General features: G+C 43.7%; 2 protein-coding genes across 2 annotated transcripts in view; one reads left to right on the forward strand and one right to left on the reverse strand.

The window, feature by feature from the left end:
* ube2h (ubiquitin-conjugating enzyme E2H (UBC8 homolog, yeast)) overlaps positions 1-26,787 on the forward strand; it is a 154,848-nt gene that overhangs the window by 60,699 nt on the left and 67,362 nt on the right. Inside the window, exon 2 of the mRNA XM_038811779.1 lies at positions 23,087-23,163. Within this exon, the coding sequence (XP_038667707.1) occupies positions 23,087-23,163 (77 nt within the window). The remainder of the gene's footprint in view (positions 1-23,086; positions 23,164-26,787) is intronic.
* Positions 2,864-3,229, reverse strand: LOC119973518 (60S ribosomal protein L39). The gene has a single exon (XM_038811780.1). It carries the CDS (start codon positions 3,174-3,176, stop codon positions 3,021-3,023), a length of 156 nt encoding a protein of 51 aa, XP_038667708.1. The 5' UTR covers positions 3,177-3,229; the 3' UTR covers positions 2,864-3,020.

Genomic DNA, 26,787 nt, shown 5'->3' on the forward strand with positions numbered 1-26,787 from the left:
GGTAGGTACCATTAATCATAACCGTAACTGGATCAGCCATGTAAATACTGTGGATACAAAAGTAGGTCAGAGTATGGGAATTCTGTGGCATGTAACTCGCTTCTTGACTCAAAGCGCCCCCCCCCCCCCCCCCAACCGCTTCCCCCACCGCTTACAAGGAAGAAGTCAAGAGCATGATTGAATGCATCCTACTTGCCTGGATGAGTGCAGCTCCAATGAAATTGAAAACTGGACACCACCCACAGTAAAGCAGTCCACTTGATTGATACGCCGTCTCCTACCGTAAACATTCATTTCCTCTACCGCCATGTACAGTTGCAACTGTGTGCCATTAACGAGATGCACTGCAGTAATTTACCAAGGTTTCTCAACAGCGCCTTCCAAACCTAGCACAAGGGAAGCAGATGTGTGGGAACACCACCACTTGCAAGTTTCCCTTTTAAGTCACACAGCATTTTTACTTCAAACTATATCGTTGTTCCTTCACTGTTGCTGTGGCAAAATCCTGGAACTCCTAGCAGCGCTGTAAGTGTACCTGTATTGGATGAAATGCAGCAGGTCAACAAAACAGCTCACTAGCACCTTAATGACATTAAGGATGTGCAATAAATGCTGGCATAGCCAATTTTGTTTGCATCCTATGAGCAAATAAATAATTAAAAAAAAACTCGTGTTCTATATATTTTCTTGCATTCCTCCCTCCACCTCTCTCGAGGTACTAGTGTGAAGTTTCTCTCGTTCCAGCAGAAAAAACCTGACCCCAATTTTCAACAAAAATCTGCTAAATATGCCGCAAGAAGAATAGTGTGGACATTGAGATTGTTGCAGAGGCATCTGTTTTGGAATTACTTCATATTCAACCACACTGACCTGGGGTTGTTACATGTTTGCACAGGGTAGAAAGTTTTCCGGATTCCTAGAGTGTGCATTCTTTCTTGATGGCCATAAAACACCATTGTAATTTAAACATAAAATAAAGAGCAAGTGAAAAAGAATCCCCATCGTCAATTTAGAGTTTAAGGGGAACCCAAATGCTGGAAACGAAGTGTTAGCAGCATTATATAGTTTGTGATGAGCTATTGGCCATGTCTGCTTGATTACCTGATGCGCACACACACTTGCAATAAGGGTCACTGATGAGAGGGATCATCAGCAGCAGGAATCCTAGCTGTTCCCTTTTCTTGCATCACAATGCTTGAGTTTGAAAATAATTCAGTATGATTGAGCTGTATACAAGTCCATCCCTGATCTTTTTTTGTCAGAGGCAAAGCGCAACTTGAATTAAGAGCACAGATCAAAGATTAACTATGGAGTCAATTTCTGGGCTGTTGGGCTCAATCCTGCTCAATCACCTGGAAGTTGCAAAAACCCACTCTGTTCCTGACAAGTTTCTTGTAATGGCAGCAACACATTGCTTGAAAGAGCAGCACATTGGGCAGAATTTCATTTTAAATTGAGGTCATTTTGAAATCACTGGAGTAGTGAGCCAAAATGTATTTCTTTTTTTTTTAACAAACAATTTTATTGAGGTATTTTTCGGCATTGTAAACAGTTACAGACGACAAGAAAAAGAAAACAAAAAAGGCAAAAATGTGCAAACATCAACATAGAATCAATACTTCAATCGAACCATACTGCACAAGCCCGCTCCTCTCCCATCGACACTACCCGCCTATTTATCCCTCCTACTCTACTTTAATCTCCCCCCTCCCCTGCTGACGCTCACTCTCCCGCGAAGAAGTCGATGAATGGTTGCCACCTTCGGGCGAACCCCTGTACAGATCCCCTCAAGGCAAACTTAATTTTTTCCATACCCAGAAAACTCGACATGTCCGAAAGCCATTGCTCAGTCTTTGGGGGTGTTGAGTCCCTCCTTGCCAGCAGTATTCGTCGCCGAGCTATCAGGGAAGCAAAGGCCAAAACATCGGCCTCTTTCTCACCTGGACTCCCCGGTCCTCCGAAACCCCAAAAATTGCCACCCCTGGACCCATCACCACCCTTGTTTTTAGCACCCGGGACATGATCCCCACAAATTCCTCCCAGTACCCCCTCAGCATCGGACATGCCCAAAACATATGAACATGGTTTGCTGGTCCTCCCCGCATCTAGCGCACTTATCCTCTACCCCAAAGAATTTGCTCATCCGAGCTACCGTCATGTGGGCCCGGTGAACGACCTTAAATTGAATCATGCCAGGCTTGGCACATTTTGCGGTTGAGTTTACCCTACTCAGGGCTTCCGCCCACAGCCTGTCCTCCATCTCCCTGCCAAGCTCCTCCTCCTCATTTGAGTTTCAGTTCCTCCGTCTGGGACTCTTTCCCCCTTCATGAGCACCTTATAAATATCTGAGACTCTACGCGCCTCCTTCCCCTCTAGAGACTATTCTGTCTTGGATCCCCATTGGCGGGAGGCGAGGGAAGGATGGGACTTGTCTGCGGACAAAGTCCCGCATCTGTAGATACCTGAAATCGTTTCCCCTTGCCAGACCAAATTTCTCCTCCAAGCCCCTCAAACTCGCAAAGCTCCCCTTCAGGAACATATCGCCCACCCTCCCCACCCCCGCCCGCTGCCATGCTAGAAATCCCCCATCCATGCTCACGGGGGCAAACCGATGGTTATCACATATTGGAGCCCAGACAGACACACCCACCTCCCCTACATGCCTCCTCCACTGGCCCCATATCCGCAGGGTCGCCCCCACTACCGGGCTGGTGGAGTACCTGGCCGGCGACAGCGGTAGGGTGCCGTGGCCAGGGCTGTCAAACTGGTGCCCCTGCACGAAGCAGCCTCCACCCGCTCCCAGATAGACCCCGTACCCACCATCCACTTCCTTATCATGGCAATGTTAGGCGCCCAGTAATAGTTTTTTTTTTGATAAAGATCTCAATTTTATTTTCCACAATAGAAAACATGAAAACAAAACTATCCTCTCCAGCCAACGTTCGCTCAGATCTGCCCTTCCATATTACCCTTCTCTGCAAGAGAGGTTGGTGATAGTGTACCAGCGATGGTGTGTGCCTTTACAGGCCGAGCTTGGTCCTTCTCCAGTGTCTCCTCTTGGAGTTGTACCTGATCTTGTTGCCGGTTTTCATGCGAATCCACTGCGGAATCGGCCGGTTCTGCTTCATCTTCTTAGCGAGGAATCGCTTGATCCTGAAGGTTTTGTGGGATGGCATGGCTGAACGTCCACTCCGGCTGCCTCGCAGGCGGAAAGAGCTGGCGCCCAGTAATAGTTGATCAGACTCGGCAATGCCAGCCCTCCCTTGCTGCGGCTCCTCTCAAGCATCGCCGCCTTCACCCACGGGGATTTTCCCGCCCAGACAAAGCTCATGATAATTTTGCCAGTCCTTTTGAAGACGGACTGTGGGATAAAGATCGGGAGGCACTGAAAAATGAACAGGAATCTAGGGGGGGATTGTCATCGTTACAGTCTGCACCCTCCCCGCCAGCGACAGCGGGAGTGCATCCCATCTCCGAAAGTCCGTATTCATTTGTTCCACCACCCTGGTCAAATTTAACTTGTGCAGCCTGCCCCAGTCTCGCGCCACCTGTATCCCCAAGTACCGGAAACTTTCCTCAACCAGCCTAAATGGCAGCTCCTTCAGTCTCTTCTCCTGGCCCCTTGCCTGCACCACAAACATCTCACTCTTGGCCATATTTAATTTGTACCCTGAAAACTGGCCGAACTTTCTCAGTGTTTCCAGTATAGAGAGAGACCCTATGTTCCACTCCACCCGTGGTCATTCCCTTCCATCCCTTTGCGGCTCTCAACGCAATCGCCAACAGCTCTATGGCCAGCGCAAACAGCAACGGGGAGAGTGGGCATCCCTGTCTGGTCCCGCGATGTAGTCTGAAATAATCTGACACTACTCTGTTCGTCCTAATGCTGGCTTTTGGAGCCTGGTACAGTAGTCTGACCCAATTCACCAGTCCCTGCCCGAACCCAAACCGTCCGAGCACCTCCCACAGCCCCACTCCACCCGATCAAAGGCCTTCTCAGTGTTCATCGCCGCCACTACCTCCACCTCCTTGCCCATCGGGGGCATCATGTTCACATTGAGTAATCTTCTCAAGTTAGCTGAAAGCTGCCTGCCTTTCGCAAACCCAGTTTGGTCGTCCCCAATCACCTCCAGTACGCAGTCCTCAATTCTAATCACCAGGACCTTTGCCAGTAGCTTGGCATCTACATTGATCAGGGAGATTGGCATGTATGACCCGCAAGATTCCGGGTCCTTGTCCCCCTTCAGTATCAGCGAGATGGTGGCTTGCGACATCGGCGGCGGCAGGGTCCCTCTGTCCCTTGCCTCATTAAAAACCCTCGCCAAGACCGGTTCCACTAACTCCGAGAACTTCTTGTAAAACTCTACTGGGTATCCATCTGGCCCCAGGGCTTTGCCAAAATGTATTTTAAAAAAATATAAATTTAGAGTACCCAATTATTTTTTCCAATTAAGGAGCAATTTAGAGTTGCCAATCTACCTATCCTGCACATTTTTGGGTTGTGGGGGTGAAACCCACGCAGACACGGGGAGAATGTGCAAACTCCACCCGGACAGTGACCCAGGGCCGGGATTCGAACCCATGTCCTCAGCGCCGTAGGCAGCAATGCTAACCATTGTGCCACCGTGCTGCTCGCCAAAATGTATTTCTAATTAACCAAAGTAATTGAGTAATTTGGCTATTAATATCGACGGAATTTTGTTTGCAGTTTTTTCAAAATAGCTGTCTTTTCCTAAAACAATGCCTTCATAACATTTTTTCACTTCATTGCAATGGACTAATTTTAAGTACTTGGCCCCATTGATATTTTTCCTAGATATGCATCTCTATTTGTGAAGGGAAAGTTGGATATCCTGTTCTAATGTCAGCGTCAGGCAAAAGGTGAGATGATAAACTTGGCTAATGTTTGTTTCCGGTATTTACTTTTCCCCCTAATCCCTCTGATGGGACAACCTAAGTCGTGTTGTCCTGATGTGGTTTTTATAATGGGAATTCAGTTTCGCATGCTCCTTTTTAAAATTGTGTTTTTTGTGCCTATCAAGAGAGAATGTTGATCTAGGAATTGGAAATCTTTCCCTTGAGGCACCTTGTGCCAACATTTCAAATTCCCAGGTTGGTGTGATTGAATATAGAGTCATTTAAAACTTCATGCCCGCACCATTCTTCTTGTGGCCTCTTAGTAATTAGGGATAGTTTTCTTTGGGCTTGTCTTGACCAGCTTGTGGATGTTGTCCAACCTGATTTTATATAGGATTCTTCAGCCAACAGAGAGGTTGTATCCCATCAATCTGGGATGAATTTGAACTTTGCTCCCAGAAATGACAGGCCTGCACCCTAGTACATTTTAGTTGGAAATTCTGCCCATATAATGGTTAGCTTTTGTATTTTAGTATTACCAGTGCAATGTTTGACGTTGTTACGTTTGCTTTATCACACTAAAGGCAAGTTTTTGTGACTTTGTAAGTAATGCAGTTGAGTACTTCAATTTAACTTTGATAATGCAAATTTAATTTCTACATACTTTGTTCAGTTAACGTTAACCCACAGGTTATTAAAATAATTTCAATGTTTTCTGTTATACATTTCTTGCCACTGTCTAAGTGAACTTGTGCTGCAATTACAACCTATTTTATTCCTCCCTGCTGGTAGCATATAATTACAGCGTGACCAGTTTGCATTGGGAGTTTCCAACATAAACATTCGAACCTAGAAATTTCTGAAGATTATATAGAAATGACAATGCATGCCTTATCTGTGTGCCCTGATCCAGTTAACCCTCCCCTTGTCCTGTAACCATGCCTCACCAAAGACTTCACTTGGGTGCAATTCCTTTTGTCCAATACACACTGGATTGATTAAAAATTAAATAAAAGTAGACTGGAAGTTATTGCTCTGGATATTCTGCAGATGGACATTAACCAAAATTGTCTCAGTTGATCATGTATCTCTATTTTTGATTTTGGCTGTAATTTAAAGCTGGGTTGATCATGAGTACACACCTGTTATTTCAAGTCAGCAATGTGGAAAGTTTGCAACATGTAGCTGGAATGAGTTCCCTCTGTCCCACATTACAGGTCATTGTCCTCTCCTACTTGTAAACATTCAGCAGTGACTTCATAAAGATGGAAAATAAACAGGTTAAAAGGGAAATCAATGAAGAAGATTTGCAGAGAAGGGTCTGCACTAATTTGTAAACTTTTTCCTTCAAAAGAAATCCCTATGTCCTAATTGGTCAACTCCTATTGAACATAAATACAGCTCACCACATTTTTCATTGTCTGGCCAACCTCAGCTTCTATGTGAGTAGTAATGCCTAATTATTTGTTGCTACTTTTGTCTTGTTACACACTGGACAAATCTGCATGTCCTAATATTAAACTCATTTTAAGAGATTAGCAGCTGCAGGACTGTTTAATAGCCTGAACACGGATTTTCCAAGGCCTGCAGTTTTTATCCTGACTGACAAATGTATTGAACAACATGATTAGAGTCGCTGGGTTTGTCAGTCGCAGGAACTTGAAGAAAAGTATGTATTTTTTGTCCCAGTTTAGGATGCATCTCCCCCAAAAGATTGCCAATTATTGTCATTGCTAGTTGCCCAGTAAAGGTGGTAGTGGGACCGTTACTTCAAATAGCTGGTAGATCTGAAAGGCCTGTTTTACCACTTGAGGGCAGTCAAGATTCAACCACATTGGTTTGGGAAAGACATTGCACATAAACCAGACAGAAGTATGCTGGCTTTAATTCCCTAAAGAATTTTAATAAGCCTGTTGTGTTTTTATAGCAATCGAGCAGCATCATGATCACTTTTTGTGATATCAGTTTTGTTGATTTCAAAAAATGCAAGAATATTGTACACTGGAATGTTCTGATACATTGGGCTGGATTATCCGATTCTGACACTCCCGGCGTGGGAGCGGTGACCTTCATGACCGAAAAAAGGGTGCAAATTGGCAACCGATTTTCCCTCGTCTGGTGGGGGACTAGCAGGCACGCAGCGTAAAGCAACCGACTCGAGCTGCCGATATGGATGGAGAATTGTCGGGTCCGTGGCAGTGAATGCATGCGGTGGCCTGCAGTGGCTGCGCAGTGCAACATGGTGCTGGCCGTGCGCGGACCTGGCCTGCCAAATAGTGTCCCCCTTTGGCCAGGCTCGGCACCGCCCATCAGTGCCCACCCCTTGACAAAGCCTGCCTACGGATCGGCTCTCCACCGACTGTGGTGGCGTTGGACTCCGTCAGCAGCCACCACGCCGAGTTCCAGACAAATAGCCCGATAGACCCATGCAGCCGGGAACTCGGCCCATCGGGGACGGAGAATCGGGGGGAGACCCTCTGATAACGTCCTGAGGTCGTCTGCGCGGCGTACTCCGAGAATATGCCGTTTTGGAGGGGGTGGAGCATTGCAAAAGCGGCACCGCCCCCGATTTCGGCACCAATGTGATTTCTCCAAACTATTGCCGAATGGGATTTCAGGGTCGGAGACCAGATAATCCCGCCCATTGAGTCTTATGGTATTTGTCATTGAGTTGGGAGATCAGCCTGCAGATTCAGGCATGTGCAGCTTATAACCCCACAAAACCACCAACACCATTTTTATTCCAGCTGTTATTCACAGATTTCTCGTATGTCATGGTATAGATTTCAAATTAATAATCCTCGTCTTCCACTTTATCACTTTCTGCTGGTTGTTTGCAGTCCTCTGCAGCCACAAGACCTAGCACTTGTCCTCTACTTTCCCAATACTGTGTATTCTCTTCTGTTTGTACTACAACCAATATCTTGAGCCCTTCACCATACTGCTACACTCTGAACCAGTTTATTTCATAATTTTAAATGCCTTCTAGTTTCCCTCTTGGACAGGGCTTAAACTCAGTCTCGTTCGGACATGTAAACAATGAGGCACGGGTAAAGAGACCCTCAGGCCCCTCCAATCTGTCCAGTACAATTTCTGATACCTGTTGAGTCGCAATCAAACACTCCCTACCCCTCGCACATCCATGTGAATCTGGGCTAATTGGAGGAAAAGACAATCTGGGAAATACCTTTCCTATCTTAAGTGATCAAAACTAGTGCAGATAATCACTGGCCTTGAAAATGAATTGTGTGCAGTATCCACCTCATTGTTTACTATCTTTTAAAATAAAAAATAAATAAATTGAGTACCAATTCATTTTTTCCAAATAAGGAGCAATTTTAGCGTGACCAATTCACCACCCCTGCACATCTTAGGGTTGTGGGGGCGAAACCCACACAAACACGGGAAGAATGTGCAAACTCCACACAGACAGTGACCCAGAGCCGGGATCGAACCTGGGACCTCGGTGCCGTGAGGCAGCAATGCTAACCACTGCACCACCGTGCTGCCCTTTGTTTACTACCTTTCTAATCCACTCCCAGCCAAGTGCCTGGGGACATCTGTGAAAGTTGCCATACGATGCAAGTGCTCATTTATTCTATGTTGTCAACTTCGGATTAAAGCAGCATAATATTAGTATATTGTTTGCCAGTGAAAAGGTAGGGAAGCCGGGGCAAAGGAGGCAAGAATGAGATACCTAGCAAGGGGCCATTGCAAGTCATGGCTTTCTGTGGTTTTTGTTGTTCTGCATGAAGCTTTTTCAGTGATGGACATGGCTATAGTTCACAAATTACACTTGCCTGGTCAAACTCTTGTTGCCCTTAATTTCTTCAATTTGTCTCATCTGAAAGTGCTAATATTTGCTGGGGCACAGTGCCCAGGGTGCAGGACCTTTCTGTTGTCAGTTGCTTGAGATTATGGATTAAGTGTCACAGCCAGACCAATCTTGTCCTTGTTCATTTGCACACATTTCCAGCAAATTACTGATCAGTTCATTTGCTTTCTGCCCTCTCCCAATCGCCAAATATCTGGTGCCCAATTGTCAAGGCAGTACTGTAGTCCCTTGAACTATGAAGTCAACTACTTTAAAATGTTTTGATCACTGAAGAGATGTCCCTCGGACTACTTTTTTCTTTCCTTCTTTCTCGGCCTCCTTCCACTGGGGTGGTGGGTTCTGTGGAGTCCAATCTTGGATCCGCAGACTCTGCTGCAGGTTTGGCAGGTGGTGGTTGATGTAGTGGGTGGGTGGGATGCTCTGGATTCTGCACTCTTTCCTCTGTTTACGCCTGTGTGGTCAGCCTTGTGCCACACGAGATCATTGGCGCCTTCGCGGATGCTTCTCTAGCTTGTGTGTTCTAAGGCAAGCTATTCCCACATATCGATGGGGATGTTGCATTTATTTAGGGAGGCTTTCAGAGCGTCCTTGTAGCGTTTCCTTTGCCCTCCTTGTGACCGCTTGCCATTGTGGAGCTTGGAGTAGAGCATTTGTTTTGGGAGCCTTGTGTCAAGCAGTGTAGCCCGCCCATCGCAGCTGATCGAGTGTAGTCAGTACCTCGATATTGGGAATATTGACCTGGGAGAGGATGCTCATGTTGGTATGGCTATCCTGCAGTGGATTCGCAGGATTTTGCGGAAGCAGAGTTGGTGATCTCTCTCTCAGGATTTGAGGTGTCTACTGTACGTTGTCTATGTTTCAGATGCGTACAGGAGGATGGGGAGCACGGCTGCACTGTAGACCATGAGCTTGGTGCTGGGTTTGAAGTCTAAGTCTCTGAATACTCTGTTCCCCAGGCCTCCAAAGTCTGCAGTGGCGCATTGGAGTCGATGTTGGATTTTGCCGTCAATGTCTGCTCACACCAAGAGGAGACTCCCGAGGTATGGGAAGTAATCTATGTTGTCCAAGGGCTCAGTGTGGATTTTGATGGTGTGGGGTCAGTTTTGTGTGGCAGCTGCAGGCTGGTAGAGAACCTTTTGTTTTCTGAATGTTTAGTCTGCGGCACATTATCTTATGCCTTGGTGAATGTATCAATGGTTTGTAACTTGGCCTCAAGTGTGTGCACACAGGCGTCATCTGCGTACTGCAGCTCGGTGACAGAAGTTGTGGTGGTCTTGGTTCTGGCCTGGAGGACTGTGGTTTAAGAGTTTCCCGCTTGTCCAGCAGGTTAGCTCCACTCGAGTGGGGAATTTCAGGGTGATGGGCTGGAGTGTTGCTGTGAGGAAGATGAAGAGTGTTGGTGCGATGACGCAGCCCTGTTTGTGCACACGTTGTATTTGTGGTGGTTCTGTTAGTGATGATCATTACTTGCATGTCATCATGGAGCAGGTGGAGACTGGTGGAATTTCTGCGAGCAGCTGAATTTGAGGAGGATATCCCACGATCCCTCATGGTTAACAGAGTTGAAGGCCTTTGCGAGATCGAAGAAGGTTGATGCTGCTTCCTGCACTTTTTCTGGATTTGTCACATGTTATCACGTTCTTTGTGCCAAGCTCAGAGGAGCTCTTCTGCCACTGGGAGGAGGCGGGTGAGAAGGATTATCACAATGAGGTTTCCCGTGTCAGAGTAGGGAAATCCCTCTAACTTGCGCAGTTGGACCTGTCTCCTTTCTTGAAGATGGTCACAATTTTGGCAGTGTGGAGGAGCAGAGAGATCTTGGGGTCTATGTTCATAGATCTTTGAAAGTTGCCACTCAAGTGGATAGAGCTGTGAAGAAAGCCTATGGTGTGCTGGCGTTCATTAGCAGAGGGATTGAATTTAAGAGCCGTGAGGTGATGATGCAGCTGTACAAAACCTTGGTCAGGCCACATTTGGAGTACTGTGTGCAGTTCTGGTCACCTCATTTTAGGAAGGATGTGGAAGCTTTGGAAAAGGTGCAAAGGAGATTTACCAGGATGTTGCCTGGAATGGAGAGTAGGTCATACGAGGAAAGGTTGAGGGTGCTAGGCCTTTTCTCATTAGAACAGAGAAGGATGAGGGGCGACTTGATAGAGGTTTATAAGATGATTAGGGGAATAGATAGAGTAGACAGTCAAAGACTTTTTCCCCGGGTGGAACACACCATTACAAGGGGACATAAATTTAAGATAAATGGTGGAAGATATAGAGGGGATGTCAGAGGTAGGTTCTTTACCCAGAGAGTAGTGGGGGCATGGAATGCACTGCCTGTGGAAGTAGTTGAGTCGGAAAAGTTAGGGACCTTCAAGCGGCTATTGGATAGGTACATGGATTAGGGTAGAATAATGGAGTGTAGGTTAACTTCTTAAGGGCAGCACAGTAGCATTGTGGATAGCACAATTGCTTCACAGCTCCAGGGTCCCAAGTTCGATTTCGACTTGGGTCGCTGTCTGTGTGGAGTCTGCACATCCTCCCCGTGACTGCGTGGGTTTCCTCCGGGTACTCCGGTTTCCTCCCACAGTCCAAAGATGTGCAGGTTGGGTGGATTGGCCATGAAAAATTGTCCAAAATTCTATGATTAACCTAGGACAAAAGTTCGGCGCAACATCGTGGGCCGAAGGGCCTGTTCTGTGCTGTATTTCTCTATCTCTAATTCAGGCTTCTCTGAGATTACCTGGCATGCTCTCTTCCAGACAAGGGCGATGAGGTTGTGGATTCTTGTCAAGCGTGCATCTTGGCTACATTTGAATACTTCTGTGGGATTCAATCTGCACCAGAGATCTTGTTGTTTTTTCAGCTGTCTGATAGCTTTTTTGAGCTCAAGGCGAGCTGGGGTGAGAGGATGGCTGAAAGCGTATTGCGGGATGGTGTCGAAGACACTTGCATCAAAGGCTGTCTTGGTTGAGGAGGTCCTTGAAGTGCACTCTCCAGCAGGTGTCGACTGCCTCTCTGTCTTTGAGCACTTCTCCATTTTTGACTCTCATTAGGGTGGGTTCCTGGGTACTCGGACTGTAATAGTTTTAATTGTGCTGAAGAAGCCGCGCACATCATGGTTGTCGGTGAGTTGCTGAGTCTTCCACGCTCTTTCCACCTACCACCTGTTCTTTTGGTCACAAGCATTTTGTTGAACCTCTGCCTTCAGTTGTCTGTAGGCTAGTTTTATCTCACTCGAGTTTTGGTGGAGCTGCCAGTTCAGGAACGCATTGCATTTGTGGTCAAGGAGATCCTGGATCTCTTGATCGTTATTGTTGAACTGTCTTGCTGTTTCCTGGTCAAGAGCCCGAACGTCTTCTCCTGAGCATCTCCTCGCAGGTGCAAACTATGGTGGCTTTGAGGCGTTGTGGGAATTCTGTGGCTCTAGCTTGTTGGGTGCTGCCAGGTTGACTGAAGCATTGGCTGAGTAGGTCTTTGGGTTTTTGAGTCCAATGACATGGAATCTCCTGCCACAGAGTTTTTTCTGCCTCTGTCAGTTTGGGGCCAGGGTGATGGAGAGGGTAGAGCGGATCAGTCAATGGTCGGCCCAGCAGTTGTCTCCTCTGGTCGTGGTGTGGATGATGCGGACCTCTTTGTGATCCCTTGCATGGATGGTAATATAGTCCATTAAGTGCTAGTTGCCATGAGACCTTCTGCTTGTCCTTCTGGCAGAACAGGGTGTTTATGATGACCAGGTTATGTTCTAAACGTTTTGTCAGGATGTGGACTCTGTTGGCATTTGTTTTCCCTTCACCTTCCCTGCCTCACATGCCTTTCTAACGATTTGCATCTCTCCCAAATCTAGCATTGAAACCATCAAAGAGAATCAGCTTGTCTCCCTTTGGTATGTGTGACAGCGATTGGTCAAGGCTAGAGCAGAATGCCTCTCTTTCCTCTTGCCTCGTTCATTGCATCTAGGGTTGGGGTGTAGGCTCTCGTATCTATGGTTGGGATGAAGGCTCCAACAGCTATTGTGTCCTACTTCTGAGCCAGGGTGAGCCCGGGAAGGGGATGGGGGGAAGAGAATGGTAGATACCTGTGCGTGGAAGATGTCCATTGAAGCCTTCATCCATGTTTGGATGCAAGAGCCACTTAGCCGAAGTAATCTGGCAATAGAACAAGAATGTGTCAAAGCTGTGTTTGACCAAGTTGGCCAAGGAAAACTAGAGGTGAACAAGGAGACCTCACAGTGGCAGGAGACCTGACCTGAAGCAAGATGCTCCTAGGAGTTGGAAGCCAATCATCACCGTCCTAGAACACCCTTGAAGTACTCCGCCAGCAGTGCCCTTGGTCCAACTATCTTTAGCTGTTCTAGTCCATGTTTTGGACAACTCTGCAAGTTTAATTTCTGCTGAATTATAAATAGAGCACATTGTAAACTACAATTGAAGTGGGATAGTTTCACGACAATTTGTTTAGTGCCACATTCTGTTTTAAAGGTTGAGCAGTCCACAGGACAGAAGAGTTACGGTAATTGTTTGCAGTATACCACATCCCCTTCAACCTGTTTCCCACAGTTTTAAAAAGTTTAAAAACTACTTCTGGGGTGAATTATCATTACTGAGCAGACCGTGCTTTCGCACCAGAATGTACTGTGGCTCTACAACAGGGTCAGCGGTAATTTATGCTTGTAATTTCTCCAGTGATCTAGTCTTGGGTAGTTGATGTGCAATTGCTAAGTGCCCTCCCACAGGGTATGGGTGTTCTTCGGTTTGATAATTTAGAGAATATAATACATTTTACCAGAGATTTGTAGCAGACATGAACATGCTATTTTTATCTTCAAGGAGGGTAGTTGATCCCCCAACTAAAAATATATCATCATTACTATTATTCACTTAAAGTTACTGTTTAATATATCTGGAAGGCAGTTTATCGCTTAGCCATGGCCTGATGGTGTTTATTTTGTGGCCTTCTAAAGCTGAGGAAATTCATGTGGCAGTACCTGATGCATCTAGTTAACCTGAAATCCTGTGTCCAGGGTTTTACTATTGGGCCTGTGGCCACACTAAGTTTCCTGGATATCAGAGGGGTAGTGTCTATTTTTGGTATTTAGGACACATGCACATGAGTGATCAGATTGAACCTTTCACAACTGGCATGTTCAAGAGCCAACATATGTTTGTCTGGGAGGGGTTGTGACAGTGAGAATGCACTGAGGGCGGTTTCGTATTGATATTATGCAGGAATGGTCATTGTCATTTTCAGGTGGTTGATAAATTGGCGTATGGCACAGATGTTCCAGGCAAGTTGGATTCTCTAGGACAGGTCAGTTTGACTAGATGACACTGATAAAGTGTGATCACCTCTCGCCTTTGCTTTTGGACGTGTGTGGTGCCTGGAGAAACAACTCTCTTTATAATCCAGCCTTTTCTAAATCGGATCTGGAATGTGGAGCATTAAGTTATAATTCTACTTGTGAAGTAGAGGTCAGATAGACCTGAATAATAGAACTGCAGGTTGAGTCCTCGATTATGTTCATTTTTATACATTTGATGTTTGTGATAGTAGCTTATTTTCTGTTATCCTTATGCTTGTGCGTGTGACTAATGGCTGTAGTCCGTACAGATTGATATCAGTGGGAAGGAAAGTTTAGGGAGAGTGCTTTTTCATTGAAAGTGCCCCCTTCTCACTGCTATAATGCATAGAATCATAATATCCCTCCGGTGTAGAAGGAGACCATTCAACCCATTGAGTCTGCACTGACCATCTGAATGAGCACCCAATCACCATAACCCCACCTCGGGACAATGTAGCATAGCCAATCCACCTATCCTGCAAGAAATATTTAGATCAGCATTTGAAACGCCATCTGCATGCAAGGCTACGGACCAAATGCTGGAAAATAGGATTAGAAGAGTTAGGTGCTTGATAGTCGGCGTGGATGCAATGGGCTGAAGGGTCTCTTTCCTTGCTGTAAAAGTCTATGAATATCTTTGGACTGTGGGATGAAACCAGAGCACCCGGAGGAAACTCACGCAGGTACGGTAATAATGTGCAAACTCCACAGTCACCTGGAGATGGAATTGAACCTGGGTTCCTGGTGCTGCGAGGTAGCAGTGCTAGCCACTGTGCTATGGTGCCACCATGCGTTAAAAAAAAATGCTTGTTCTTAAAAAAAAAAAAAAAAAAAATTTTTTTAAATCAGCTGGTGACACTGCCTTTGGTTGATGGGTCAGTGTCATTTTTGGGGAGGAGCTGCTTGCATTGTGGACCGACTCATTTTAACTGAAGGGCTTCCATTTCAGTCCAATCAGTAATTTGGGAATGGGGGGGGGGGGGGTGGGGGGTGTGGTCAGTGCCAGTTGTTATATTTTGTAACTAAAATATTATGCTCAGTTCTTCTTTCTGCCTTCCGTCCCTACCCTTCCTCCCTTTCCCCTGTGTGATCAATGTAGGAATTTCAGATATATTGTATTTAGCTGTATTTGGTGCAGTTGAGTTTAAAAGCCCGGGTTAGTGTGTGTATGGCTGCTGCAGTCGTGTGTTTAAAAGTCCTAGTTTGCAAGGTGGCTAGGTTTTTGGAGCCAGAGGTGCAGTTAAAGCATCGTAAAAGTTTGAGCTAATGGATTTTTGTTTATATTTAAGAGGGCTCCCTGTGGAGTATTTAATTTGAGACGTGTTCAATTTAGTAAGTTGTAGTTAATGGGACAAGCCAGGAATTGAAGCAGTCGGATGTTAAGGTTTTTCAGTGTTGGTTTTGGCTGGAAAGGAAGTATTCTTGAATGTTAACTACTTAAAAGTGGATTGGGATCTGAGATGGTTTTGTTGCTTCAGTGGAAATGAAGATAGCAGTTAAGGGTTATTGTGTCATTGTATTGATTAGCATTGTTTAAGGGATAATTGTAAGATATTTACTTGTGTGATGTTCAAGATATTTTAGTAACAGAAGTTGGTTTTAATATACCATCTCCCTATTTTGTGTGAAATCACTCCTGGAGCAAGCTATCCTTTCCTCACAGTCTTAGAAAATTAAAATAAAATATTGGTGTTTCTGTCCAGTATCCTAGCCACTGTTACCATCTGCAAACATGGCCTCCAAACTAATGTGCAAAAACCTATGCCTTCAGTGTGCGGTAAATCAGTAAGCTTTAGTGTTGCATTACTCTTTCTTGCACAGCTGTGGCAGTGACTCCAGATGTTGCAAACTGCCCCACTGCATTCCATGGGAATGGGAGGTGATCTCACTGTTTCTGGAGGTCATACCGGAACAACTTGATCAAGGAAAATTTCCCCACAGGCTAAGAAATGTACATTCCCAGTTTGTTGCACAGCTTCCCAGGGTTGGCTCTTGTTACATCTCTTCCCTTTAATTTAAGATTGAATTGTGTGCTGTAATAGATGAACCTAGCCATGTTTTTGTAAATTACGGCGCTGAACTGAATTGGCCAGTTTCCAGTTTAGGTTTTGTCGTCATCATTGAGCTTGTTTTATTATAGTGGTACCAGTACAGTGTGGAATAATTATTATACATTACTCTTAATTTGCCTCCAATTACTTTCTTCACATTACCTGTAACCATTAGCAATTCACCCTACTGTTATACATCTTAAAATGTCCACTCCAGAGATAATTGAAGTCTGGATGGACAGAATGAGTAATTGTATTGTGGGGTGCAGCATAAAATGCAGTAAGAAAATACTACACCATTACACTTTTAGATAAATTCTGCTGGCAACATGGAACAGTTATTTTGCTTGTATATCAACTTAAAAACCGAACAATGAAATCTAATGAAGTCATTCATTCATAATACTTCATTTTAAAATATTTGATAGTGATGAATTGAAAGATGAAATTATGCATGCTGAGCAATTTTGCCTTTATTGACTGTATCTGCTTGATATGTCTACCCCCAAAACACTTGGGTTGGATTACGAGGTGGAGAAAGTGAAACCCATGACCTCGTATAAGATGGCGGACAATTTAACAAAACTTAGTCAGCCATGTTCCTTGTTATCTTGTTGGCTGGCATTTAAAAATAATGTTCATAATCATAGGTTGCTTGAAATGAGGAAGACCATTGAGCATGTCTTAGCTTGCCTAGCTAGAAGAAACTTGCTGCCCTGTCATTACAACAGCCAAAAGAGTGGCTAGGAACGCTTGAGGAATAGTGGAGAATGGGTATTACTTCTGATTGGCAGGATGCGGATAGAGGAAGAGATTACAATTCATAAATTGGATAAATATGTACAAGAGCAGACTGATCTAATCTATTCCTCATAATTAGTCATTTTGTTTTTTGCAGAATTAAATTTAAAAGTGATCTGAATTTCACACAACATATCTGTGTTAGTGCTCAAGAATGTATGAACAAATAATTTGTATTAAGCAACATGATATTCTGAGAAGTATACTGCAAAAGACTATAGGGCAGGGATGTGGGATCAGAGCAGTGACACAGGAGAATAATTGTGCAAACAGATGCAGGCTGTGCTGAAATTTGATTAGTTTTGGTGGTTTTACCTCTGCTGCCCCTGCAAGGAAATCCGCTTCATTTGTTGATCAGTCTGAAGAACTTTGGGACATTAGCCATCTCTTCACCTTTTATTGGTTTGAACCTGTGCTCCCTTGTCTTATTGTCATGGTTCACTATCAAATGCGTTAGATGAATTAAAGGACATGCATATTTTCCTTCAGCATTACTGAATCATTCAGTTGTCTCCTTTTAAAGACTCAAAAGCTTAAGCTTGTACACTACCTGCTCCAACCTCAGTCCTCTGGCACCAGGGATCTATGATTATGACTCTACTTTGAACTGTTTACAACCGACCACTCTGTGATTTTTGAGTATGATTTTGTACTCCTATAATTTCATTAATCATTAAATGTTAACCCTAGTTTTCCAACTTTATTCTCATCATCATCTGCTGATTTTAAATGTCCTTTGTGTTCGATGAGATCGTTTCTATTTATGAATCCATGGCCGAGTCTGGACTGAAGCTAGGAATTGGGAAGGAAATGTGTCGTTTATACCCTGCAGGTGAGGGAAATTCTTTGCTTTGGTGCTGCTGGTAGGTCCACCGTCTGAAGAAATCTTTCTGCATGGAGAGCGAACTGAGGGGGAGCCGTGGCCTGCATTTGGGGCAGAGAGGTCAGACACTTTTGCCGAGTTCTAGGCATATATTGGGTATATGTCTATCAGCTTCCAAAACCATTAGCAGGCCAATTCTGCATTATACAAGTGAGTTGGTACCTACTTCTAGTGAAGCTAATGTGCTATTCATGTTTATTTTTGGATTCCAAAGTGTTCTGGTTAAGAGGCATAATTTTCAAATGGGGATGGGAGACGGAGGACCAGTTGTCGTTTTATCCTTGTATGAACTTGACCCGAAATAAACAAAAGGTCTGGTGGAATACAGAATGTTAAATGTTTGGGAGTGAGTGACTAGGCTGTATAAATTAAATGCCATGGTTCAGATAACAATCCATCTAACCCTTGACTGAAGTTTCAATTTTCTAATTGAATAGGTACTGTGAAATCTTACAATTCACCTTGACTGTGTATGTGATTGTTGGAGTATTTTTGGGACTTGCTGCAGCTCTCTGCAGTCACCAGAGTGGGTATTATTACTCTGCAATCACATTACTGCAGCAATATTTTGATCTCTCCATATTCTCTCCTGACTAGAGGGTGCTGCATCAAGTTCCCTTCCAATTTTGTCCATCTTCAAAACGCTGCAGAGTGGTTCCATGGGCACAAGCTTGATTTGTGGCCACAAACCGCAATGTTTTTTGTGCGTGAGCTCAGATGCTGATTCTAGTGTGGAGCTCCCCAGCTGAACCTGACCCTTTCCACATGCGTTTTGGAGCAAGAATCACAAGGTAGTGATCAGAAGCTGATGCCCAAATTCAGCTTTTTCTTCCTTTATTTCTGCATCTCATTTTTCTATTTTGTTCTCTGTTGCGTTCTGACTCTCTTGCTTTTCCCTTGCCTCGTTTACACAGGCTGAGGCCAATTATGGAACAGTGTTATCACCTTGATAATCGGTAACTCTTGCTCAGTTAATTTGAGTTTGTTTCCTTGGTTATTTCTGTTAGTCAAAATAGTTCTGAACATGAACTAAATTTAAGACCTTCCTGCCCTGTATCACTCAGTTTCATAACATTTGGTGCACTCAACATTCCTTACTGAAGTTCATTTTAAAGCAGTGCTGTGTTTTTTAGGAGCCAAGTTCTCTGGGATTATTTTTCTGCTTCACTATTATTCTTTAAGAAGACTGCATATTTGGGTGGAATCTCATTTTGTGGTCCTGTGTCATTGGTTTTGGTGTGAATGCCGGCATATATTGAGATGCCAAATGGATAAGGTTATAAGAAACAGTTTTGCAAACAATCTTGATTACTCATTAAACCTAAGGCATTTGGTGATGTTTTTTTCACATATAGAACTGCTTCATGGCTTTGTGTTTTAAAAGTGCTGCCCACTCAATGATGCCCAGCTAAGTTTTAATTCTGGAATGGCTTTTCTCTGCCCTTGTACTAGATTTTAAAAACAAAAGCTTATGGGTCACATTTCCCGATGGCCCAAGTATGTATCTGAGTGGCAGAAAGCAAGAAGGTCCCAAGATTTGCTGGCTGGCTGAATTAGCTGATTTTAATTAGTGTAAAAGTATGCACCTGACAGTTGATCTTGCAGGGTGGGGGAGAAATGAGATATGGTTGCTGCTCCTGATTGTCATCCAGCCAGCAGGTGGATGTGGATATTGGGCAAAGATAGGATCAATCTTGGTTTATGCGGTGCCCTGTAATTTGATATTTCAATAACTGCCTGGGTGGCTTTTATTCATGTGCAAGTTACCAGAAACTACAGGGCACCCGGTAAGGCGATCAAAGGCAATCATTACCTAATAATGCAACTCTTATCCCAAGTATCTGCAAATCAAATTAAATGCTTTACGTTTCAAGTCTCTTTAAACTCTTAAAGACTCTTGAACCCTCCAGGATCTATGCTTTTGAGGTGGGTGAGAAGAGTCAATTTCACCTCTGTTGTTGAGTATCCCGGGAAAGTGATTAATATAAAAACAAAATGCTGGAAAAGCTCAGCAAGTCTGGCAGCATCTGTGACGAGAGAGGGGTTTTGAGTTCAATGTGACTGTTTTTATAAACTTTTGAAAGTGATGAGAAACAATTTGATTTTCATGTAAAATAATTTCAGGAATTAGACCGTGGGCTTTGATAACAATTTCATCAGTGGAACTAGATTGGAGAATATTCCTGAGCCTGACAGTGCATCGATTGAAACTGGACTTGGTAATTTCCACCAGCGCTGACTAATTTTAACTTGATATTACAGCTGTTTTGTACCTGCTGTTTCACTAATCGAACTAAAGAAAATTTGACTTTAAAGCAGCATTGCAACATTTATTTGGAGTAAAAGGATATTGCAGCCTTAAGGGTAAGAATTCATAGTTTTGATGGGAACAAAAGTTGGGTCTCAGGCCTGTGCTTTAGCCACTGTAAATATTGCAGTGGACAAATTAATGGCACTGTCTTGTGTTAATTGGTGGATTACACTATATTCCACGACTGCAGCAAAAGCAAATCTAGCATTATGAACAGAAGCTTCAGGACTGTTCCTTTTCTGTCCCTTCGTTGCTGCAGTACTTTAGGGAAATTTACCCACATGGTGATCGGGTTTGACGTGTAAATTTGAAACCAATGCCAATATCCAGTGGTTGGAGCACATAATTAGTTCATTATTTAGTCTGAGTGCCATCCTCTAAGGAGCACGGTACAGATGAAAAGTGCAGTATGGTTGGGGAAGTCTAAATGCTTATTTCACAATGCAGTATCAGAGGGTTGAGAATTTGTACCCAAAATCACTTATTGACGATATTTGGAACATGGCCAGGCTATCTGATAAATGCAAAGGAACATCTTGCTGGAACTGCTAACTTATAAGACTTAATGAAGAATTTTTAACTTTGTTCAAGTGGTTTTGTTTTAAGACCTTGTACTTGGTTGTGCTAATTACGATCTACCCTGAGTGACGAGCACTAATATAGAATCATAGAAAAGTTACAGCACAGGAGGAGTCCATTCAGCCCATCTTGTCCATGCCAGCCGAGGACACTCGGGTGCCCTTTCGAATACCTGACTGTTTTGCAAATGGCTGATAGTCTGCTATTTGAAAGGGTAGCCTGGTGTTGAAAAGAGCGAAACAATTGATGAATGTTTTCTGTTCCTTGAGAATGAAGTTGAGGGAAAACATCAGCCAGCTTGATCTGGTTTCGGACAATGCTCGGCACAACATTGAGGGCCGAAGGGCCTGTTCTGTGCTATACTGTTCTATGTTCTATGATCTTACTGAATGACTTAAGTAGGCTTGATGAACTGCATTGCCCTCTGCTCATTTTCTGAAATTAATTGTCCATTAACTGAGAAAGTGTTCAGAATGCTGAAGCTTGAATTAGTCCAATATTCTGTATATTTTATCTGGACTTTCTAAATTTTGTATTTATCTCTAGTATCTTTGGAGGCTTGGTGTATTGATAACTTGCAGAGAACATGATACCAGGTTACCATTTTTAACACAAGCTTACATAAAAAGGAAACGGTTGTGCTGTTTATGTAGGATAACGGTACCAGTGACCAAACCTTTGCTCACTATGTTGAGAATAAGAATATGGGATTTTTAAAAGCAAACCTCACAAAGGATATGGGTAGAAAAAAGTGTATGCCCCAGTTGGGATGCAATCATAGGACACGTGTTTATAATACACGTCTGTAATAAAACACGTGCCTGCATTTCTAGTTGGGTCTGCACTTCTTCCAACAATGACCTTCAAAAGCTTTAAATCTTGTCAAAGGTGTGCGAGTCCATGCCTAACCAACGATGCCAAGAGCAACTTCATGAAATGCATGTTGCTTAGATGGCAAGATTCTTCATTTTCAAAGAGTAGCATGTAACAGTTATGATAGACTGGGTATTTTTAAGAAGAGATTGGTAAAAAGCTGCTGAAATCTTCAAAGAAAGTTGGGCACCCATGCAATGATGGTGGCTGCTGTGTAAACAAGTGTCTCTTAAGATGCCCTTTTATTCACCTAACGCTACAACAGCCAAATTCAACTGCATTGGTCTTGAATATAGCCTGGTGTTCTCAAACATTAGCCCACAATACACCTTCACTTTCAAACTGTGTCCACGTCCAAAGATGCCTGCTGAGAATCCTTGAAACAGTGATTTGCTGAATATTTCCCCTCATTTGAGACTGACTATGGTCTACAAGTTGGAGTATATGATTGCATTCCACGAAACTGTCCATTTACGGAGCTGCTGCAATCTCCAGTGGTTAAAATGTTGCATGGTATTCCTGAATAATCTGGCTGGTGAAGATGTGGTTTAATATTTGATGTCAACACAGATGGCAAGTCATTTCATGAGCTCTAACTAGGAGTAGTATGAGATGCAAATTTTAACTTTGTGGATTGCAGTTTTCAGTCAACAGACAATTTATGCACAGTGGCAGAGATAATTCGAAGGTATTTTGTTTGGTGCAATGCATTGGAAATCCTGAACACACTCTAAAGCATCACATCAGTGGGGATCCAGTAATGGCAAATGTGTCAAATTCTACCCAATTATTGGGAAGACAGGATTCAGTTTCTTTGGATATTGGGTTCAATTTTCCCATCTTTGATTTTTTTTTCTGGATGGTGGGACTGTTTTCTGGTCGTGAATCCAATTGATGTAACAGCTGAACTGGTGTAGAATCTTCTGGGAGGTGTCTGATTAAGACCCTCTGCATTTCCTAGGTAGTTTTCAACATGGACTACTGAACTATGGGAGGGTGGTTGCTGATGCTCAGCAGGCGATTCTTTGCCCATGTTTGAGATGATGCCACAAGACTTCGTTGGAGCCCTGCGTCAATGATGAGGACTTCCAGGGTCACTTCCTCCCAACATTGCTGCCAATTAGTCTTGAACATTGGCTGTGAGGTGTAACGTGGCTGTGATGATGTCAAGCTTTTGCCTGTCTAGTTTGAGGGGCACCTCTCTCAATTTTGGTAACTAGTCCCCAGGTTGACTGGGCAGGATGTGCTTTGTTGTGTCCAGTGTCTCTGATTTTGGGCTGTCTCTCCAGTTTAATTTATTCCGAGTTTAACTTGAGCTGTTTCAACAAAATATAGTTTGGAATGGAACTAATTCATTCTCGGCCTTGAAGAAGCTGTACTGATATTACTCAAGATTCTCAGTATTTTGCAATATTCCAGCTCGACAGTATGCTGCTCAGAACCCAGTGCAGTATATTGCACTTCTAATTTATAGTTAAAGCTAGTTAATTCAGTAAATTCCTGCAGCGAGTTCTTTGAAATTCTGTGTTTTGTTTCTGTTGTTTTCCTTGACATTTTTCTCTTGCAGAATTGAAAGCAAACATGAAGTAACCATACTGGGTGGGTTGAACGAATTTGTAGTCAAGTTTTATGGACCACAAGGAAGTAAGTTGACCAACGTCTCCCATTTTCTCATTGCTGCTATCTATGTAGTGCTGTCTACAGTTTGTTTTCAAAAACAAACTTCAAATATAATGTTTTGAGAAGTCAATGTCTTGCAATTATTGGGTGATAAGTTTCTAATTTGAGTGATTTAACAGCATTGTGCAATTCCATGGAGAGTTCATTTATTTTCACCACATGCGTTTTCAGACATTAAATGAAGACGTAACTAAAAAGTTATGTCCTTAGCACCGTGAAGGCCTCTGGCTGGAGTTTAATGTTGCTAACATTAGGCACTCTCCAGTTCCTTGCCTAAGTAACCATTCTTCATTTATGAACCTAGGCCTGTTCAGGTGGGTGTTATGATCAGGACGGATTCTTGTCAAATGATAATCCATCCCTGTACTGTCCAGGCATGTGTACTGGATATTAATCAGAACTGAAAATCGTGACTGCCATATTTCCTCCTTCAAACAAGGAACATTAAGATCAATTGTACTGTCCCCATTGATATTTGGTTGAGGTCAGCTAACTTAGGACAAGCATGGGTTTGAATCAGTGACTTACCCTGTCTTTGTAGCTTGGTATCTTATGATTATTAAACATCTTGGGTCTGAGGGAGGGTTTTTTAATGCCCATTTTGAAACTGTGATATATTTGCTTGATTTGTTGCGTCAGAGAAACTTTAACCTTCAATGGTGAAAGATTTATTTACCTAGCATAGTTCCTAATCTTGTTATTGATGTAACTATAAATCCTCATCATAGGACAAGTCTTGGCTCTCTTATATGTTGGTGGATAAATATTAACGCATGGTGAGTTGATCGACCAGACTGACCTAGAAAGTCCCAGATTTGACCTTGGTCTCTACGGAGTTAAGTATCAGCCAAGGCAAAGTGAGGGAGTTGTACTAGACCTTGAGGTCACTGCATTGTAGGGCGGGAGGCAGAATCTGCCAATGTACCTATTCCTGATTTCTAAACCTGTGACAGTGCTGGAAATGCACATGTGCTAGGTGAGAGATAGGATGGGGCTCAGCTTTAGTGCCGATCAGCAATAATGAATTCTTCTTTGAGTGAAATATCAGGGGACTGCCACTGAATGTAATGTAATGCGAACAGAGTTGCTGCGGTAGGATGAGGGGGAATCGGTTGAAGAAGGAAGTAGTTGGCAGTACACCATGGGGAATGCACAGTGTTTTCCATGCCACCTGCATAAAGCCAACAGCAAGACCGCTTTCTGATCTTGCAATTAACAGCCAACCCCTTGTCTGAAAATGAACCTATGCTGCTAATGATTTTATTTTGCACATCACCAGGAATCTGCCACATGTGCACCAGAAAGGGAAAATAACAATTTTTGTCAACTACAGATATCCGGGTAATATGGTACCTACAGCTGTGTCTTCGTGATTTACACTTGTGCAAGGCACCTTTCCTTTGGTTCTGGGGGTTAATTTCTTTAGCTTATTTTGCTGGCCATTTATGATTTTGTGACTCCTGGAAAATGAACAGTAAATTGACTTAGTTGCATAATGGTTTCCTAACTTTCTCAGGCGATGTGGATCACAAAGGACTGAGGCTGTCCTTCTCTATTCTATGTCTGGTGACCTCGCTGGGATAAGAAATTGTTCCAATTTTCCACTGCTGTCTCCTTAAGTCGCTGGATAACATGCATGTCAAGAAATTAGGTAGAGGGATCCTGAATTCAGGAACAGAGGAGCCTCAGCTCCTGACCTTGTCCAACAGGATGAGGTACTTGGTCCCTCTGTCGATGAGGAAAAGGACGGGAGGGAGGATGAACTAGCCGACCACTGCACCATGGTACAGGAGGCCATTCAAATGCGGGAGCTAAAAGACAAGTGGTAGGGGATTCTATCATTAGGAGGATAGATAACATCCTTGGTAAGCATGATCGAAAGTCCCGCATGGTACGCTGCCTGCCTGGTGCCAGGGTGAGGGACATCTCTGACCGACTTGAAAGGATATTGGAGTGGGAGGTGGAGGATCCAGTTGTTGTGGTCCACGTTGGGACAAATAGGCAAGACTAGGAACAAAGACCTGTTGAGGGATTATCAAGCACGAGGAACTAAATTAAGAAACTGGTCCTCCAGGGTCATAATCTCTGGATTACTACGTGCGAAGTAGCATAGGGATGAGAGATTTAGGGAAGTAAACACTTGGCTAAAGGAGTGGTCTGGGGAGGAGGGGTTTCATTTCATGGGACATTGGCATCAATATTGAACAGGAGGGATCTGTACCATTGGGATGGTCTCCATCTGAACTGATCTGGGACCAGTGTTCTAGCAAAGGATAAATCTGGTCCTGTGTAATGAGACAGGAATAATTAATGATCTCATAGGGATCCTCCCGGAAGGAGCAATCACAGTATGGTTGTATTTAAAATACAGATGGAGTGTGAGATGGTAAAATCCAATATCGGTGTCTTGTGGTTAAACCAGGAGACTGCAATGGGATGAGGGAGGAGTTGGCTGGGGTAGATTGGGATCAAAGACTTTGTGGTGGGACAATTGAGGAACAGTGGAAGACTTTGAAAGAGATTTTTCAGTCTTCAGAAAAAGTATATACCAGTAAAAAGGAAGGACTAGGAAAAAGAATAATCGCCCACGGATATGTAAGGAAATAAAGGAGGGTATCAAATTGAAGGAAAAGGTGGCAAAGATTAGTGGGAAACCCAAGGATTGGGAAATATTTAAAGGTCAATAGAAAGCACGAAAAAAGCTATAAAGAAGAGTAAGATAGATTGAGAGTAAACTAGCTCAGAATATAAGAACAGATAGCAAAAGTTTCTACAAATCTATAAAGCGAAAAAAAGTAGCTAAAGTAAATATTGGTCCTTTAGAGGATGAGGAGGGACATTTAATAATGAGAAATGAGGAAATGGCTGAGGCATTGAACGGGTATTTTGTGTTGATTTTCACAATGGAAGACAAATAAAATGCCAATAATTGACAGCAAGTAGGCTATGGCAGGTGAGGACCTAAAAATGATTATTATCACTAAGGAAGTAGTGTTGGACAAGCTAATGGGGCTCGGTAGATAAGTCTCCTGGCCCTGATGGAATGCATCCCAGGGTACTAAGAAGTGTTGGGGGAAATAGCAGATGCGTTTGTGGTAAGTTACCAAAATTCACTGGACTCTGGGGCCGTTCCGGTAGATTGGAAAACAGCAACTGTGGCGCCACTGTTTTAAAAAGGAGGTAGACAAAAGGCGGGTAACTATAGGCCAGTTAGCTTAACTTCTGTAGTGGGGAAAATGCTTGAATCTGTGCACCACCTCAAACTGTATCAGGCTCATCCTTGCACAAGAGGAGTTGTCCTTCATTGCTAGAGTGGTGAAGTTTAAAAACAGGGGTTATGTTGCAGCTCTGTAGGGTGCGGGTGAGGCCACACCTGGAGTACTGTGTATAATTTTGGTCACCTTACTTGAGAAAGGATTTACTGACACTGGAGGGGGTGCAGAGGAGATTCACTAGGTTGATTCCGGAGTTGAGAGGATTAATTTATGAGGAGTCTGAATTATTAGAAGAATGAAGAAGGATCTTGCAGAAACGTATAAAATTATGAAGGGGATAGATAGGATGGCAGAACGGAGGTTGTTTCCACTG

The sequence above is a fragment of the Scyliorhinus canicula genome, chromosome 11 (genome assembly GCF_902713615.1).
Source record: "Scyliorhinus canicula chromosome 11, sScyCan1.1, whole genome shotgun sequence".
Taxonomy (NCBI): domain Eukaryota; kingdom Metazoa; phylum Chordata; class Chondrichthyes; order Carcharhiniformes; family Scyliorhinidae; genus Scyliorhinus; species Scyliorhinus canicula.

What these genes read in the sequence shown, in the direction of transcription:
- LOC119973518 (XM_038811780.1), bottom strand. Translation starts at nt 3,176, where the DNA reads ATGCCATCCCACAAAACCTTCAGGATCAAGCGATTCCTCGCTAAGAAG.